This window comes from Carassius carassius, chromosome 7, assembly GCF_963082965.1.
Source record: "Carassius carassius chromosome 7, fCarCar2.1, whole genome shotgun sequence".
Classification (NCBI taxonomy): Eukaryota; Metazoa; Chordata; class Actinopteri; order Cypriniformes; family Cyprinidae; genus Carassius; species Carassius carassius.
Window position 1 is genome coordinate 6,119,117 of NC_081761.1, and position 18,880 is coordinate 6,137,996.

General features: G+C 38.1%; 3 protein-coding genes across 4 annotated transcripts; all 3 read left to right on the plus strand.

Moving 5' to 3' along the window:
* The first annotated feature begins 277 nt into the window (after nt 1-277).
* Nucleotides 278-5,778, plus strand: LOC132143412 (RNA demethylase ALKBH5-like). Its single transcript, XM_059553601.1, has 4 exons — nt 278-1,469; nt 2,414-2,494; nt 2,593-2,718; nt 4,487-5,778. The coding sequence occupies exons 1-4, from the start codon at nt 805-807 to the stop codon at nt 4,662-4,664; spliced, it is 1,050 nt and encodes a 349-aa protein (XP_059409584.1). The 5' UTR covers nt 278-804; the 3' UTR covers nt 4,665-5,778.
* Nucleotides 5,779-6,580: 802 nt separating this feature from the next.
* Nucleotides 6,581-11,415, plus strand: mief2 (mitochondrial elongation factor 2). 2 transcript variants are annotated; one of them, XM_059553604.1, is made up of 5 exons: nt 6,581-6,705; nt 7,807-7,959; nt 8,845-9,001; nt 9,396-9,721; nt 10,286-11,415. In XM_059553604.1, the coding sequence occupies exons 2-5, from the start codon at nt 7,825-7,827 to the stop codon at nt 11,063-11,065; spliced, it is 1,398 nt and encodes a 465-aa protein (XP_059409587.1). In that variant the 5' UTR covers nt 6,581-6,705; nt 7,807-7,824; the 3' UTR covers nt 11,066-11,415. The 2 variants fall into 2 exon arrangements, with proteins under 2 accessions (XP_059409587.1, XP_059409589.1); XM_059553606.1 differs by having other exon boundaries at nt 6,605-6,626.
* A 1,464-nt stretch (nt 11,416-12,879) lies between these two features.
* Nucleotides 12,880-18,851, plus strand: smcr8b (Smith-Magenis syndrome chromosome region, candidate 8b). The gene is made up of 2 exons (XM_059553602.1): nt 12,880-16,410; nt 18,427-18,851. The coding sequence occupies exons 1-2, from the start codon at nt 13,832-13,834 to the stop codon at nt 18,842-18,844; spliced, it is 2,997 nt and encodes a 998-aa protein (XP_059409585.1). The 5' UTR covers nt 12,880-13,831; the 3' UTR covers nt 18,845-18,851.
* The last annotated feature ends 29 nt before the right edge of the window (nt 18,852-18,880 follow it).

Sequence of the window (18,880 nt, forward strand, 5' to 3'; positions counted from 1 at the left end):
TAGCGCTAAACCCATTTCTAAATGCATAAAAATGAATGAAAAAAAAGTTTTGTTATAATAGAAAGTTCTAGTTGATATCTAACAACATTTTTATAAATACATACTAATTACAAACTTATAAAATAATAATACAAAATAAGGATACAAATGCAATAATGTCTGTTTAATAATAATAATAATACATTCGTGATTATAATTTGTAAAGATCGCTTTCATACTTTGATAAAATAGCTTTTTATAGCCGCAGGGTTTGCTGACAGCTGATCGCGTCACTCATTGGCTGCCACTGGACCGCGCATGCGCAGCTCGCAAAACAGTTTTAGTTCCACGAGTTTATGCTCTCTCCACGGCTTTTTGGAATCTTTCAGCAACATAACTACTTTTTCTCGGATACAATAAAATAGGCTGATCAGCAGCACGGCGGATGTAGCGAGCAGAAGGCGTGGGCTTTAAACAGCATGTAGCAGTAAGCCTAGGTCCACTGGAAGCTAGTGGTGGCGTAACGTTAGCTGTGCTATGTGCTAATATTATGGCACTGAACGCAGGAAAACGCCGCCTGTGATTGACAGCCCACTCACTGCTTTGCGTTACCGATTCGGTTGGGTTGCTCGTGGAATGGGGCAGTGGAAACTTTGGTTGGTTTAATTTGCTGAACGGAGGGAAGAGGAAGCAGGCGGCACCGGGCCTTCGTTCACGTCGCGCAAGACTTCAGTGACCGACGCTAATATTATAACATGGGGACCTGAGGCGAATTCAGGACAAACAATATTTTTACCGCAGTTTTTCCGAACTTTGCTTTTGAAAATGGCCGGTTTTACGGATCTACGGGAGAAGCTGAAGTCGATGACGCCGCACAAGGACAAAGTTTTCGAGTACAGCAGCAACGGCGAGAAGCGCAAGTACCGCGAGTCGGATGACGACGAGGACGGGGGAGACGCAGAAGCGCGAAAAGTCAAGAGCAGCGTTAAACAAGCGCATATCTTCACCGAGGAGGACTGCGTGCGCATCGAGGCCAAGATAGACGAGGTGGTCGCCAAGGCAGACAAGGGGCTCTACCGGGAGCACACGGTGGACCGGGCGCCGCTGCGGAACAAGTACTTCTTCGGCGAGGGCTACACGTACGGCTCGCAGCTGGAGAAGCGCGGGCCGGGGCAGGAGCGGCTGTACTCCAGAGGCGAGGTGGACGAGATACCGGACTGGGTGCACGAGTTGGTCATCGATCGCCTCGTGACGCACGGGGTCATACCGGAGGGCTTCGTTAATAGCGCCGTGATAAATGACTACCAGCCCGGGGGGTGCATAGTGTCCCACGTGGACCCCATCCACATCTTCGAGCGGCCGATCGTATCGGTGTCGTTCTTCAGCGACAGCGCGCTCTGCTTCGGCTGCAAGTTCCAGTTCAAGCCCATCCGTGTGTCCGAGCCGGTGCTCTTCCTGCCCGTCAGACGCGGCAGCGTCACCGTGCTCAGGTCGGTACTCGTGCGGACACCGCTTTGTCACGGTTCATTTCCAGAACATGCTATTGCTATGGGACTCTTTTAATCACCATGTGCATATCCTTACTAAAAAGTGTCTCTATAGTAATAGTAATACTAGATATTAAAATGCTATTGTGCATGCCCAAAATCCCATCAAAGTACGTTCTGCTACAGTTTTGTAAGCTGAGTTGTAATTGTGATATGGTATAACAATGATACCTTGATTTATGTTATGGTGCCATGTAATTGTCATAATCGTTACTTCAAAAGATAATTGATGTTACCATATTATTTTACGTGCTTTGAATCAGATTATTTTAGTATTACTATTATTTATAAATTTTGCGGATCAGTTTCAATTTTTATATTTTCCGTTTTCATTCTAAAGTTGTTGTAATTTTGTTGTTTTAATATTTATTGCATGTTTTAAATATCTTTGTGGTTTTCTTTTAATTTTTCAGTTCTAGAAAGTTTAGTACATCAAGTTATAAGAAATGTTGTCTTGGAAATTAACTGAAATAACTTAAATTTAATATTGTTATATTTTATTTCACTTAACACTTAATTTTAAGTAACAAAATGTTGTTTTATGGATTTTTTAAACTATGATAACCCCCATGCTCAAGCCAACGTTTTCTTGGAAATATGCAAATAATGTTATATTTCAAAATACTCTATTACAACCACTGTAACATGATACTGCCACAATAATTTAATGCATTACCATTTTGGTAAAGTCCAAAAAGCATGTTTTTACCATAGTACAGGAAGAAATTCCCTTCCCTTTTTAATAAGGGTTTAATTTTTTTCATTTTTAATTATTAACATTTTATGATTTATTAAGTTTTCATTATAAACTATGATCTTAAAAAATATTTTGTGCTAAAATGTTATAAAATATATAATATGTGCTCACTGCTTTGACTGGGTTTTAGTGGCTATGCAGCCGATGACATCACGCACTGCATCCGCCCACAGGACATCAAGGAGAGGAGAGCTGTCATCATTCTGAGAAAGTGAGTTCTCTGGTTCTGAGTCAGAGTTGTTCTTGAATGGTCTGGAGGCATGTGTGAGGGTGTACACTGCTCTGATATCCGCTCTTGCTTTATTGTAGAACGAGGCCAGATGCCCCTCGTTTGAACTCCAGTTCACTGAGCCCATCCATCCACTCTTCTGAGAGACGACACGTACTCAAAGCCAAGCGCTCGCACCGCAAGGCCGACCCAGATGCTGCACACAGGTACTTGTGAAGACTCTCATACCACATTCAGATCTGCCTCTATCAAATCAACCACACCCTACATATTTTTTTTTTCTTTGATGTACGTCACAATACAGATCTGTCACTACCTTTTGTTTTATCGCACTGTTAAGTAAACTTTAGTATGTAACTCTCCCCACTCTGTTTGTGCTGTAGACATAAGTATTAGCTAAAATAGAAAGACTTGTTAAGGAGAATTGAACACTGACTTCCAGCAATCTGGCTGGATTTTCTACAGTTTCTTTAGACTTTCCTCATAAATTAGAAAAACCTAGTTTCTAATGTTTATGGTGAAACATAGTTAATTTATTTACCAAAAATAGTTTTACAATTACAGCAAATATGACAAGTTTATGAGGTAAAGATGAGTCTTGGAAAGCTGGTTTGTTCTACACAGACCACCTTAATGCTGGCTGCCATTTTGAGATTACATGATCATTATAATCCGTCTCCGTACTACTATTTTATTAATCCTTATTCTTCATCAAAGTATTCATTTTATTCAGCAAGGATGCATTAAAGTGATAAAAAAAAGGCAGTTAATATTTCTATTTTAAATTGTTGCTTTTGAACTCTTTATTCATCAAAGCATTTGGAGAAAAATGGATCACAGTTTACCTACAAAATATTAAGCAGCAACTATTATTAACACGGATAATAAAAATACATGTTTCTTGAACAGCAAATCAGCATATTAAAATGATTTCTGAAGGATCATGTGACACTGAAGACTGGAATACTGATGCAAAAAAATCTGCTTTTTCATCATGGGAATAAATAACATTTTAAAATAAATAGCAATTTCATAATACTGATTTTATTGTATTTTTTTATCAAATAAATGCATCCCTGGTGAGCATTTGAGACTTATTTTAAAAACATTAGACATCTGCCCACACCTAATTTTTAGATAAAGAGTGTACAGTATTTCTAGTACTGTCTTATCAGTCAGCAGAACCTTTATGCTGGGGTCACTGTGAACTGTCTTTAAAAATGGAGCTGCGTTAAGATCCTTTTTTGTGTTCAATGGAAAAAAAGTAACTGCATACATGTTTGGAACGACATGAGGGTGAGTAAATGATGACAGAATTTCCATTTCTGCTTGAACTGGTCCTTTAAAGGGAACGTCAGATGCCCATTTTCCACAAGTTGTTATGATTAGTTAGGGTCATGAAATCTCTATAAAATACTTTGGATAAAATTTCTTACTGGTAGGTTAAAACAACACCCTTTTTACCTTGTCAAAAACAGCTCTGTTCACAGCGAACCGTTTCAGTACATGTCCATTTAAAAATGCTAATGAGCTCTGCTCACCCCGCCCCTCTCTTCCGTGGTGAGCCTTTCTCTGAGACTGTAAACTTTAGCAGCTTTCGTTGTGGAACTTGCTAAACTAGCACATTATTAGGAAGGGCGATTTGCAAAGATTAATAAAAAAAAAAAAAAAACGTAACACCCGCTTCTGTTGTTGGACTCGGGGTGTGTAGTGTCGATCAACAGTCTTGGGACGGGCCTGCCAAAATGAAGTAACACTGCCAAGAATCTGTGAACAGCTTGATCTGAGAAAGAGCTTGTTATTTATGGGGATTTAAAAAACAAACAAAAACACTGGGTGGATTTTTTTCATTATAGCTTGGTTGTGTACACACTGCCAACACACATTTATGTTAAAAGTGAATTTTGCATCTGCTGATGGCTGCATTCCACACAAAGCTGTTTGCTGAAAGCTTTTTGCTCTTTTCTTTTATAGGCCTCGTATTTTAGAGATGGACAAAGAGCTGCAGAGGCGTTCCCTCTCTTCCCGACAGAGACGTCATGATGGAGACAGTTCAGAGAACTCCTGGAGGAGAGCTGACAAGAGAGAGCTGGGCTCCCGCTACACACATGACCACACACCCACTCGACAAGTCAAAATGAGACGTCACTGAAACACAGTCAGAACTCAATGCTGATCTCCTCAAGACGCCTTTACGTTTCCTCAAGGGTACCGGAAGCCAAAAGAGTGACTCAGTAAAAGAGATGCTTCCGGTGTGGGTGGATTCAAGGACATTAGGCAGTGGTTGCTTTACTTATTAAGAGGCTTTATCTATCTATTCAGACATATCATTAAGATCCACTATATTTCGTTCTGTGTGTTTAAAGGAAACATGGAATAAAAAGACATGTAAGTGGCTAGTTGTATTCAGTCATAATTCATCAGTTTGCACCCCAGTTAACTTCATGTGCCAGTGTCATGCATATATACATTCACATAACAATATCAAATAAAAATGTGTACTGGAGTTTTGAGAACTGCTCCTTTAAACACAAATATGGTTGACCTTTGGCTTTAAGAGTTTTGTTGGATGCATTTTGGCAATCAAACTGTTTTTAGGTCAGAAAAAAGTATGAGGGAAAATTAATGGAAAATTTTATTAATGCTGACTAAAGTTATTTAGTGTGACGATAAAATGTTTGATTTGTATACAGTGGCTTATCAGTGCATTGGACAATGCACAATGGCTTTACTAACAAAGACATGATCAAATCTAAAGCCTAGATTCTTTGATATGCTTGACATGCACAATATTAGTTTCTAAAATGGGATAAACTGTTACATTAGTCATCTCTTTATTTGTATGTTCTTTCTGTTCTCAACGCTTCTTTCTTTTTCTCCCCCATTTAAGGGTGGTGTTGCCATTATAATAACTGATTTGGTTTGACTCATTATATCTGAAGGAAAGAATTAATTCATGCCAACATTACAGCGGACATTAGAGACCTGTATAAGACTGTCATAATGACAGAAGTTCGTGGTTTTTTTTTAATTATTATTATTTATTTGTTTCTGAGGTTGAATGGATGTGCAGAAAATGTAGAAGAAAGAAGATAAAGTGTAATTCCCATTGCAGGTGTTTAACAGAAAGTGTATTTGTCTACATGAGACTCTATATATACTTTGTATTTAAAAGGCTGACAGAAGAGACTATTTTTGTTTAAATCAAGTGGAATAGATCAGACTGCATAAAAGATTAAAGGGAGCTGCTCTGTGTGTTCTTGGAAGATTCTATGTTCTTTATTTTTCTGGTTCTATTGAAAATGAGATTTTTTTTAATATCTGTTGTATTTTGTAGCTAACTTTTAAATACCAAAACAATCTCACCCAATCTTTCCTAAAACTCCTTTATAACATGTTACTTTTTAAGGAAGTTAATTTTTCTTTAGTTCAGTTTGCCTTGTCCATTAATATGGAATAGGAACATCATTTTCTGTCTACATTTATTTTAACATGCATAAAAAAGTTTTACATTCTTGCTCCAAGTCTTATATTTATAATTTGCACTATGCACAGTTTTATTCAGTTCAGAAATAAAAGTGTAAATATTTAATGTGGCTGGATCTCTGTGCCACTATGCCATCTTGAATTGTTGGATAAACTATTTACCTCAATGTACCCACTGTCTACCCAATAAATGTCCCACAGGTTATTTCTACAAGCAATGGTTGTGAATGTGAGTGGAAAGAGTGGTGATTGTCCACTAGATGGTACAAGAGAATTCACCAGATTTTTTAATTGAAAATGAAATGTTATTTTGTTTCGCCATACGAATTAAACAACTGATTTATTATATTTATAAGAAAAATGGACGTTTCATTTATCACAATTAACAATGTGACCACGTTTGCATTAAGCATTAAAATAAGTGTCACAGTAAAAGAAAATATAACGTTGCGATACCGTTTATGGTATTTTCAAAATAATTTATGAAAAATCATACAATTTGTAGAAATTCCATAAAAACAACAAAGCTCCTTCACCGTTAAGTTGTGACGTATGGAGATACTGTCATCTCATTGGTCCATATGTACGTCAATCCGCGGGCTAGTGACGTATGAGGTGTTTGTTATAGGTAAGAGGGCAAGTGTGTTCAAGACAAAACTATTCGATTTGATACTCTAATGGCTCTGAATTGATACTACCTTATAAAGGTAAGTTAGCCGTTTAACTCGTTATCAGGCATATAAAGTGTTAGTTGTGTAACATCAACACGCGTGTTAGTTCTCTGCGTTCGACAGCTGGTGAAGTTAGCAAACGCTAACAACAAAGCGAAGCACTATTGTTTGACTCGGTTGAGTTGAATTTAAATTACCTCAACTACAGAAATGAATTATTCGAATATTTGGTGGTTTTATGTGGTTTAATGTAATATTTAGCAGGGAAAAACGTCATGAATAGTTATACGTGTTAAACAGCAGGTCTGTAAACGTGACAGATTTAAACCACTGATAGTGTTAAACAGGTTTGCATACATTAACGTTAGCTGTTTTATCTGAAACAACAATTAATGTTATCTAGGTTGTAAAAGTCCATCTGTATGCAGGCCTCCTGTCATTTAATGTGTACTAACTTAATTTGTATTTGGCTTTTTATCCAATAACCATATAAAGATTGTAGACTTCTCTCTCCCTCTCTCACAGCTGGCCAAGAACTTGCTGTGCTTTTTGGAAAATACCTTTGGAATGTAGGTCTTGGCCAGCAACTGAATCTGCAAATCCTTTAGGAATAAAAAATATTAAGCCTAAAAGGTATTTATGAGATACTGCATTCCCCCATGTGTTACTAGTGTAACCTGCAGATCACAGATGGAAACTGTACTCTAAGTCAGGATCACAAAATTATCATATGAATAAGTGGAGAGAAATTAGGCCACATGGGTCTAATTTTAAACCTGGTGAAGCCCCCTCCTGGGTCTTGAGTTCATGAAAATCCATGGCTATTTCTGAGAGAGAGAGAGAGAGAGAGAGGCAGGTGTGGCTTCGGTCGCCCAGTCTGTCACGTAGCACATGTGAGAACTGTGTGTCTTAACCTTCATGACAGAGTACTGCGATGGTACATTAATCGTATCAGATGGTTAAATCAATAATAGCACTTTTATTTATAGTACTGTGATACTGATGACTACTATTTATGGTACACAAACGGTATTCTTAGTACCATGGATATATCATGATATATGTCTTAAAACTGTGATATATGAAGGAGTTCATGTGAAATCAAATGGTCATATAATTCTCTACTGATATTTTAAGACACTCACAGAAGACGTGATGTATTATTCGAGTAAAAGGCGAGGAGAAGATGGGATTGCTGCTGTCATTGACTTCCTGTTGTCCAATGCCCGGCTGGTGCTGGGGGTGGGCGGAGCTGTGGTGCTGGGCATTGCCACATTAGCTGTGAAACGGGTGATTGTTCATTTTAGCGTATTACACACTACAAAGTAGATATAGTGGTTGATATAGTTTAGATTGCAATAGTGTTTATGAGGCAAAGAACTACAATTACACTGCACTAGCATTATGAGCTAACGTAAAAGCAATGGATAAACTTTAAACCATGCGTTTATATATATATATATATATATATATATATATATATATATATATATATATAATATACACACACACACACTGTGTGTGTGTATATATATTAGTGCTGTCATACGATTAATCCCTCCAAAATAAAAAGAATTCTGAATGTATATAAATACACACATACAATATATATTTAAATTCATATAATTAATATTATTGTATATAAAAATGTATAACATAAACCTAATATATTTCATACATGCATGTGTAAAAATAAATAAAAACATTTATATTGGATGAGATTAATTGCAAATGATCATTTGACAGCACAAATATATATATAATATATTAGTAGTCAACATTTGAAGTTCATATATGTATTTTGTGTGCGCGTATGTACAAATATTTACATACATAGGAAAAAAACATCTTCTGTAGTGCTTTATTGGTGTAGGCAAGTGCTACAGAGTTTTTTGCCAAAATTAGTTTGTATGAGATTCTCTGTTTGGGGGAGATTTCTTTGCAGAATTATGGTTGATGTAGTTTTTCACAAGGATTTCAGCTGTTAAACATGATTATTTAAAACATAATTTGAAACGATGCAGGCTGATGGCTTAAACGTTAAATCAGTTCAATTATTGAGAAAATAAATGTAATTTTTGCTTCTGGAACCTAATTGTTACACTCTATTAGAGCTTATATTGATTACTTGTTAATTTGTTGTCTCCTATGTTTTCTCTACCTGTGATGTCGTAGCTGATAGAACGTGCTGGTAGGCCTCCTGATGAGAAGCCTGACAAGAAGATGACGGACAGCTGGGAGGAGTTAAGCTTGGTCAGTTCCTCCCCCAAACTACTGCACAAAGGTATAGAAGGAGTGGTCATGAAACAGATTGCTGCCGCAACCAAGAAAGGTACGTACTTGGGAAATACCTTGGTTTGGAAGAATTAAAGTTCTTGTTGCTGAAAGACAATTAATTAAAAGTGACCCTTTTTAGGGTCTTATTCTGCACAATTCATTAGTGCATTCTAGTACAGGCAAATAAAACCTTTTGATTTTTACGTCAGAACTTCTCCTCTCAAACTGGTCAATGTTAACCAGAAGTCAAATCATTTTACTATTATTATTTTACTGCCTATTTATCAAATTATTCCTATTAATGAAATATAATATAATTGAATATACATTCTTGTCCTATTTTGGGAAAATTGTCTTAATGTTGTCACTAAACATCCAGTTTCATCATGTTATGGAAGTAAAATGGGTTGTGAATGCTGTTTTCAGTAGAAAGCCTTTTTTGTGTTTAGCGGAGCTGTCCCAACCCATCCCCCTGCCCTCACCTGAGCCCCAGCACTGTGACACTGAACCTCTTCAGCGACGGAAACGCATGGATCTGTGTGTGATGACGTTTGTGGAGCGTCTGCAGCACTACTACAGAACACGAGTGTGTCTGTCAGCGGAGGAGGTGTCTGTCGCACAGCAGCGAGCGTTAGATATAGCCACAGAGATCCAGGCCTTCCTGCACTCCAAACACCCAGACATGCCACTGGGAGACATGACGCTGGCGGGGTCACTGCTCGACGACCTGCAAGTGGTTAAAGCCGACCACACCTGTCTGATCGTGCCTCTACAGGTATCAAGATTCTTTGTGGACCACTTTTTCACTTGCACGTGTAGAAAAAAAAATCCTGAATGTACAATAGTTGCTATCCTGAACATCTCAAAGATTCCTAGAGCTCCATGATATCCAGAGCTAGCCTGCAGTTTTATTACATATAATGTATGTTGCTTGTTCTTCTTCAGAGTTCTTGGGTCATGCAAATTCCAGCAGATTATATTATAAAACAATATACAATATGTAGGTCTTCCATAAGCCTTTCTACCATTTTTAAATGAGCATTGTTTTTGGTGACTCTTCAAAAAATCTTTGTTAGTGGTTGACCAGATTTAGGTTCGAATATGATCAAATCAAATTGTTTATTCCCTGGATTCAGTGTATATAATATAACAAATATAACATAACACACAACATAATATAATTATCTGGGAGTTGGCAAAAACACTGATTAATTATTATAATATAATAATATGGGGGGCATCACCAGTTGAATCTTTGGACCTTACAATGGCCATGTGTTTGGCACTGAAATTTTTCTTGAGGCTGTATATAAATTTGCTACAAATGTGTTCCATACAGTTGGAATCCAGTCTGTGGACACCTATTGCTGGAGAGGACACATTCTTGGGTCACCCTCAGTATTGCATGGTTCGGCGAGAAAACCTAGAGTACTTCCCGAGGGGGCGGAGCTACTGGGACCGACATATGCTGGGTGGATACCTGTCATCACGGCTCGTTTCTGAGCAGCTAGGCAAGACGGTGATGGAATCAATGAACTGGCCGTCGCTGACTGGAACCCTGGAATGCGAGGTGCGACCAGTGCTTGGGTCTCCAGAGCTCAAATTGGAGATTCAAGGGTTAACCCAAAGCAGTTATGACAGTGGAGAACGCTTCTATATAACAGTTTTGCCAACAGTGCACCTCGGCGAGATGACGCTTACAGCGCAACGAGAGATCACCGGGTCATTCGACTACGTCTGGTATCAGAGCCTATACACCAGTGAAACGGCTAGACTAGCAGACCTTGACAAAGCAGACTCGGGGGTCAGAAAGAAGTGCTTAAAATTGCTGAAGGCAGTGTGCCGCAACTGCCCTTCGCTACGCAAGCTCAATGGCAGCCATCTAAGCAATGTCATTCTACACATGAGTGAAAAAGAAACGGATTGGTCGGAATCAGTGTTTGCTGATAGATTCCTGCAAGCGATCACGGAGCTAATCGGATATCTGGAAACGGGAATCTTGCCTAGTCACTTCAAACCTAATGTCAATCTGTTTCAGGGCTTTACTGAGGATGACATTGATGAGATGGGCTTCATGCTGTACTGTGCTGTAACTGAACCTGAGATTCTACTGATCTGATCTCTCCTACACACACAGAGCAGTACATTTATCAAAACAACTTGTATTAATGCACCTTCAATCAATGAATATAACATTGCATATCTTTTCTATAAGGTTTCTGTTCACCATCCCCTATATGTGTATTTACACTTACCGACTCTTTTAAGGGAATTTTGAAGCTTCATTTAACTATGCAGCACTTACCAAGTCAGGAATTTTGCTTGGATGTAGATTTTAAAGAAGTGAGAGAAAGATTTCATGGTTTAGATTTTTGTTAATAGCCTGTTCTGAGCTCTGCGTAGACCATGAGTATGTATTACTCTGTATTAAGACAATAAAGCAGTAATGCATTGAATTTGTTGAAAATATTTTCTATACATTGTTGTCAGTTATGTACAAAGTAGCAAAACTGCTGAGTGTGTTTGATTGGGGGAATGTGTATTGAGGGTTGTCTAAGCCTCAACACTGTGTTGTTTTGCCCATATTATATTCTATGTGTAAAATCCAGCTTTAAGAAAAGATAAATAATGAATCAAAAAGTTCATATGTAAAGCAGGTTTCCCTGTATGCATCTTATGATAACTTGCCAACAAGTTTGGTTAAAAAAAATAGCAGAAACAGAAACAATTAAAATATTGGTAAGATCAAATTTCACACCAATCCTACTCGTCTGAGAGGGTCACATGAGTTCTTATATGAGCTCTTGTTTGCTTTAGGGATGTGTGTTCCAATAAAGATTGTTCACAATTTGTACAGTTGTTTGTGGTGTTAGTCCTGCTTATGTCCATTAATGTGAATTACACGCTTACCATTCAAAGTGTTTCTGTATGCTGTAGTTCCTCTTTCAGTTTTAATTTGCTGCTATCGTGAAAATAAAATAAAGACAAGTCCTGGTTTATGAGAGGTCATATATAAAGGATATGGCATATCCGCTGGGCGTAAACTAGCAGTTAACAGGCCACTTAAGAAATGTAACCAGTTTCTGCAAAAATACCATAAACAGTAAATATTAGGTCACTCACTTTTACATTTCACAGAATGACCTAAAGAAAAGTTGTGTTTTTAATGTATAATAAGGTCAAAAATGAAAAGAGGCTTACTTGTATGGAGCTCCTAAGAATGTTACATTAAATTTTTTTAATGAATTTTGTAAGGAAGTTGCAGTAAAAGGATTGGCTGATTAAAATAAATGTATTCAATTTTTATTGATACATTAAGAGAAATCTCAATAATAAATAGCCATTTGTGACCCTGGACATTAAAATCAGTCATAAGTAGCACAGGTATATTTGTAGCAATACCCCCCCCAAAAAAATTGTATGGGTCAAAATTATACATTTTTCTTTGATGCCAAAAATCATTTGGATATTAAGTAAAGATCATGTTCCATGAAGATATTTTGTACATTTCTTACCGTAAATATATCAAAGGTGTATTATCATTAGTAATATGCATTGCTAAGGACTTCATTTAGACAACTTTAAAAGCGATTTTCTCAATATTTAGATTATTATTACCCTCAGATTCCAGATTTTCAAATAGTTGTATCTCAGCCAAATATTGAGATATCCTAACAAACCATACAACATTGGAAAGCTCATTTATTCATCTTGCAGATTATGTAGAAATCTATTATATTATTGGTTTTGTGGTCCAAGGTCACATTTGCCTGATGACTGTTGACATTTACGAGAGAACCAAAACATGTAATAAAGCGCATTCACGTTTTATAATCTTCCACGTTTATTTTGAGGAATTGGTTTGAGGCGGAAACAAGCAGAGATTGAGCTGGTTATGATCACTCCCCCACCCAGAGGTGTCACATGGCTAACTATGGCAAAAGCTGCTCCTGTTACTGCTCTCCGGAAAGCGCTTTAATGTTCGTTTACTTCTAAACAACGACATAAATTAACTTATATATAAACAAAAGAGCAAACGATTATTCGTTTGAATCCGTCAGCGAACACCGGCAAGCTCATTTATACGTGTATTCTTCTGAATTGACTAGTAAGTTTTCATGACATTGCGTTTGTCATGGTCTGTATAGTGCGTCAGGCATGTCATTTTTAAATCGGTGTGAACTTGATAATTTAATGCTTGTTGTGGTTTTGAAGTAGGCTTACTTGTTCTCTTTTAATGCGGCGATAGATCACGGTTTACTGAAAATACGTAGTAAAACTAGACCTCCTGCATTGGACCAGGACAGCTATTTTGACAGCACTGCAAAGATGCCGGTTTCAGGGGTGTTAAGTGAGTGATACGTTTTCTTAAGTATTAATGTGTGTAATTAGTATTTCAGAACTTTTTTATTGTAGTTTCACGATTAAATACATCAAGACTTTTTTATTGATTGCAATTTTGGACTTCCAGTGTTCCAAATACATAATTTATCATCACTTAAATCTTTAAAAAAAAAAGAAGAGTAAGTCTTTCAAATGGACCTCTTACCATTTTTATTTAAATTCTATTTAAAACCAATTTGTCCTGTGAAGAGATTTGTTGACTTAAACACTTAAACATTTTTTTTATTGGTAAAAAACTGACAAACTTAACTTGAATGTAAAGATGATATCTAGAACTATAAATTATAAAGCCAGATCCTGCTGTATCAGTGGAAATTAACATTTAATGTAACAGGTCATAGTTTTCATCCGTGGTGGTAAGAGGTTAAACTAAAGACATTATAAAAATCATAATTAAATGTTTTGACAGTCCTTTAACTAAAGTATAATTTCACAATCCTCTTTACACCCCTGTTCTGTGCATTTGATACTTTTTACCACCATGATTAGTTCTCCAGACTTGGTGGGTTTCACTAAAGAAACAGAATTCAGTGAAATAGTCAAAGACCCATCAGTACTTCCAGAGGAACTGTCGGTTCCTTTGTATCCCTACAATGGGGACACCACCCCATGGTCCAAGACGTCTGGAGCTAATTTTACGAAGGACTTTATCCTTTTATCAGAGTTTTCAGAGCAAGTTGGGCCCCAGCCTTTGCTTACGGTTCCCCCTGAAACCAAGGCTTGTGGGACATTTGATTTGAACCACTTCTCCCTTCGGATCATGTCAGTGGACTATCAGACCTCGCTCACCGGCCCGGCAGGTTGTGGCTCTTTGAAACTAAACTTTGTGGAAGACTCAAAGGTAGTTTTAGGCGATTCTAGAGAAGGAGTGTTTGCTTATGTCCACCACCTTACACTTTATGACCTGGAGGCTCGAGGGTTTGTGCGACCTCTCTGCCTTGCCTATGTGTCATCTGATGAGAATAAAATTATACAGCAATTCCAGCAGCTTGCCGCAGAGTTCTCCAAAGTCTCTGAATGTCTGAAAACAGGGAACAGGAAGAACTTTGCCAATGAACTGGAGATAAAACTGAGAGATTTGGAGTATACAAGAGTTGTGTTACTTGGAGAAATAGAAAGAGAGTCAAATAATGCATCTGTAATGTGTGCCAGTGAAAGGGAATGCATGTTAAATGGTATACCTACATTAGATGAGAAACTGAAAGAGAAATCACTATCTCACAAAGATGAAATCAAATTACAAGGGAAAGGCACATGTGAAATTTCAAGAAAGGCAGAAGTAGAGTGTGAAAAAGGGAATAGGTCTTGTATAACTTATGACAGAGATGAACAATTTGGAGGAAGAAGGAAGAACAAGCAGGATAAAGGATCTTGCCCAACACCATTGCCCAACAAAGGTGATGAACTGGCCAGTGTAGAAAAATCCATTCAGGAATACAAAAGCCTTCTAAAACAGGTCACTTGCTACCGAACTAGGAAGCTTAGAGACTCAGAATATTCTCCTTATGAACCCGAAGACCTTCCTCATTCTTTTGAGTTTGACCTGGATGATTTAAGGCATGCTGGGCCAGTGCTAGAATGTAATGTTTTACCTTGCACGGACATACCCTCACATTCTCTGAAGCAGATTAACAACCTTTCATCTTGTCGATTTGACAAGCGTCTGAAAACTCTCGAGGAGTTGTGTGATAGCTATTTCCACCAACAAGCTCTACAGCAACTGATCTCCATTGAGAAGACATTCAGAGGAGACGCCTGCCATCTCTACTTACAGCAACTTTGCCATGATCTTCTCTGCAACCTCAAATCTACCAATTTCTTATTTGAGGATCCATGTGGCTTGGAAGAGGAAGTGGGGTTGCAGATTGGAATAGTTGGTCAGCATTCAGTCCGACAACCCTTGTTTCTTCCTGCACCATCAATTCTTAGTGAACCTGTCAGTCTTGAGTCATATGTCTCCTGTGTTGAAATGGTGCCAATCAAACTAGAAATGGGTGGATCTAGCCAATCTCCGGTTGTACCCAGCTCTGTAAATACCCCAGCCAAGGATAACCGACCCCCAAAATCCTCTGGAGTAGAGACTGAAATGGAAAATGGGGGTATAGTTTCAGCTTTGGATTGCCAAGAAAATGTGGAAATGTGTGTTTCAGCTTTGATGAAGACCAGTACTAGTAGTGGAGATAGTATTGAGGTCTTAGGGACAGAGAAGTCCTTCAGATCCCAGGGTTCAAATATACTAATGGAAACAGCACTGCAAAGACCTCCACCTTTGTCAACTACAACCATGCTAGAAGGTCTAAGGCAAGGGAGGGTAACTACCATACGGACTTGTAGTGAAGACAGCATTGAGGTGCTTTGCACAACGGAATCAATCCTACCAGAAGACCTGCGTGCCTCATACCCTTGTGCAATTGATGAAGAAAGTCCTGAGCAAGAGACTGTTGAGAAAGACAGATCTCACAAACAAGAGGGCAAACAAGTTGAATGTGTTTACGGTGTGGAAAATGAAGTCCCTGGAGATCATGAAGGTGCCTGTATGGAGGAGCCGCAATATTTTTATCCTGCAGTCATCTTAACCCCACCTGACTGTCCTATGATTATGACCCTTAGTCGGTCAAGCTCCCAAGATGTTTGTCATGCATCCGATTTAATTCTTCTTCCTTTGTTAGATGAGCCCTGCCGAATAGTACCCAATGATTTGTCAGACTGCTTCAGCTATAGGAGCACCACTGCCTCTACAACCTCCGAATGCACTTTTCCTACTTGTCTTCCAAAGAATAAAAGAGAAGGTGGGACCAGACGGAGACATGGCAGAGTAGGACGAGCAGCGTTGCAGTTCTTGCGACAGTTTCCCTTTGCAGTGCATGCAGTTTTTAGCCTTCTGTGTGGCCGAACTTTGGTAGTACTAGGCAGCGAGGAGGCTGCAGTGAGGCGGATGGTTACAGCACTGTCTGTGTACATGCCACATCTGAGTAGATACAGAGACGGCATTCAACCTTGGACTTCCACACCGCTGCAGCTAACTGACCTGCTCAACTGGAAACTTATTGGCTTTAACAGGTAACATCTTTGTATCTTAAACATGTTTGACTTCCTGTTTTCAAATGTAAATCAAATATCTTGATAAACGATATCAGCCATATATTTTGTGGGTAAACAGGAAGGTATCTGGATAAGTCTGACATAGGTCACTGTTTCTGGATCAAAACACTTTTTCAGATTCAAATCAATTCAAATTTATTTGTATAGCACTTTTCCCAATGCAAATCATTGCAAAGCAGCTTTACAGAAAATTAAAGTTTCTACATTATATATTTAGTAATATCTTATCAGTGGTTACTATCTCAAGTTGATGTCCATATAGCAGAAATGTATGGTAAAAATCAAGCAGTTAATGTCATGTCATCAGACAGAGAGTGAACACTATTAACAGCAATGATTATGTGTTTCAATCAAAATTTGGTAGATTTGTATGTTGTTTGAGGGTTGGCTTCATCTGAGGTCCTCTGGGGGATTGACAATCTCTTCTCCGATCACAATCAAATCACAAACTGAGCTGACGTTCATTTTTATTTTATTTTTTTGGTGTGTAGTACTACATAATTACTTTATTTCCATACCTTAAATCTTAGTTGGTCAGGTAGGGACCAACTTTCAGTTTTCACAGACAAGGCTTAAGCCCAATGCCAGACTAAACTCTAAAACTGATTTTAAAATATATCTTTGCCTTTATTTTGTCTCCGAATGCACAACAGTAATGTTTTTTTCTTAGGCAAGTTTATGAAAATGTCCGAATTGAGCTATGGCCTAATACCGCCTTAGTCTAAGCCCTGTCTGTGAAACCAGGCCCAAGATTTTTAGGCCCCGTCTACACGGAGATGCGTTTCTGTGGATATGCACAATTTTTTTTTAATCGGATAGGCGTTTCATCCACACGGATCCGGCGTTTTCGGAAGGTGAAATCACTATTTTTTATCCCAGAGTGCATAAATCTGAAAGTGCGGTCTTTGCATTTTCGTGTGGACTGGGCCATCCGTATATATTTTCATCATAGTTATATATAACTATGATGTCATCACCCCACATGTTGACATGTATACTACATCGTTCACATGTATACTACATCGTTTTCAGTAGGTTTCTCTGGTTTTGCGTGGACGCAGATATTTCTTGATACGACCCCATGTTGACGGGATTTTTTTTTTTAAAAACGAGGAAAAAAAGATCAGATTAGGTTAAGCTCCGGCTTCGTGTAAACGTAGCCTTAGAAAAACAGCTTAATGCTTATTATACATGGGGCAACTATTTTTTTTTTTTTAACAATGTTGCTAGGGCACTTTTACATTGAGAATGGGTAACAAATTTCTGTCTGTTGGCAATTGATGGTAACATTTCCCAAAATTGCCCTGTGCAGCATCAGCCTAAAGGGATAGTTCACCCAAAAACAAAAAGCCCCCCCTCACATTGATCCAAACCCTTAAGACCTTCGGTCATATTTGGAGCACAAATTCAAAATAAAAGTCATTATTTTTGCTTGCTCTGCACACAAAAAGTATTATTGTAACTTCATAACATTACAGTTTTAACCATTGATGTCACATGGACTATTTTAACAATGTCATTACTACTTTTTCTGTGCCTTGAATGTCAGTTGCATTGAGGTTTATGGAGGGCCAGAAAGCTCGGATTTCATAAAAAACGACAATCTTAATTTGTGTTACAAAGATGAACAAAAGTCTTACAGGTTTGGAAAGACATGAGGGTGAGTAATTAATGACATTTCTAAATTTTGGGAGAACTATCCTGTTAAAGGAGTAGAGGCTTTGATCCAGAACGAAAGGTCAATGTTTCATGACTTATCAAGCAGACCTTTAGGTGCAGGGTTGAGTGCCTCTGGTATGTAGCTTAAACATTGTTTTCCTTCCTCATCCTTTTGGTGAAATTTTAACAACTGTCATTAAGATAAAAACAGCATATATATACACACACACACACACACATATATACATACATACATACATACATAGTTAGCCAAGATGAAGTCATCTTGACTATTTGTTTTGTATATTTACTCAGGATGTGTTGTTATACTTACACAAATATGCCTCACTGCCTGGGCCATCACAGCCGATACCTCAGCATTCTAGATGTGGATCAAAAGACACTGCACTGCCCAGTCTACAATGGTACTCTTCTCAACCCGCTGGTGGAATCAAGAAACTACTTTAAACGTGGAAACACCTACTTCATGTTTGTTCAAAGTGTGCAAAGCAAGCTTGTCACCACAGCATTCCTTTTAACATTTTCGCATGGTTTCCATACGCCGAGAAGGCCTCGGGAAAGTACATGGACACAATGTTTTCATTCTGAAATTCACAGAGACGATAAGAAAATCCTTAATTATTTATCTGAACTCATCAAACTGCACTTCATGGATGTTCCACCTAATGTCCTCAGATTCAGCTACACAACAAACTCTATTTTCAAACTGTGAAAGTGTCATTCACACGAACTAGGCAATGATTTGTGT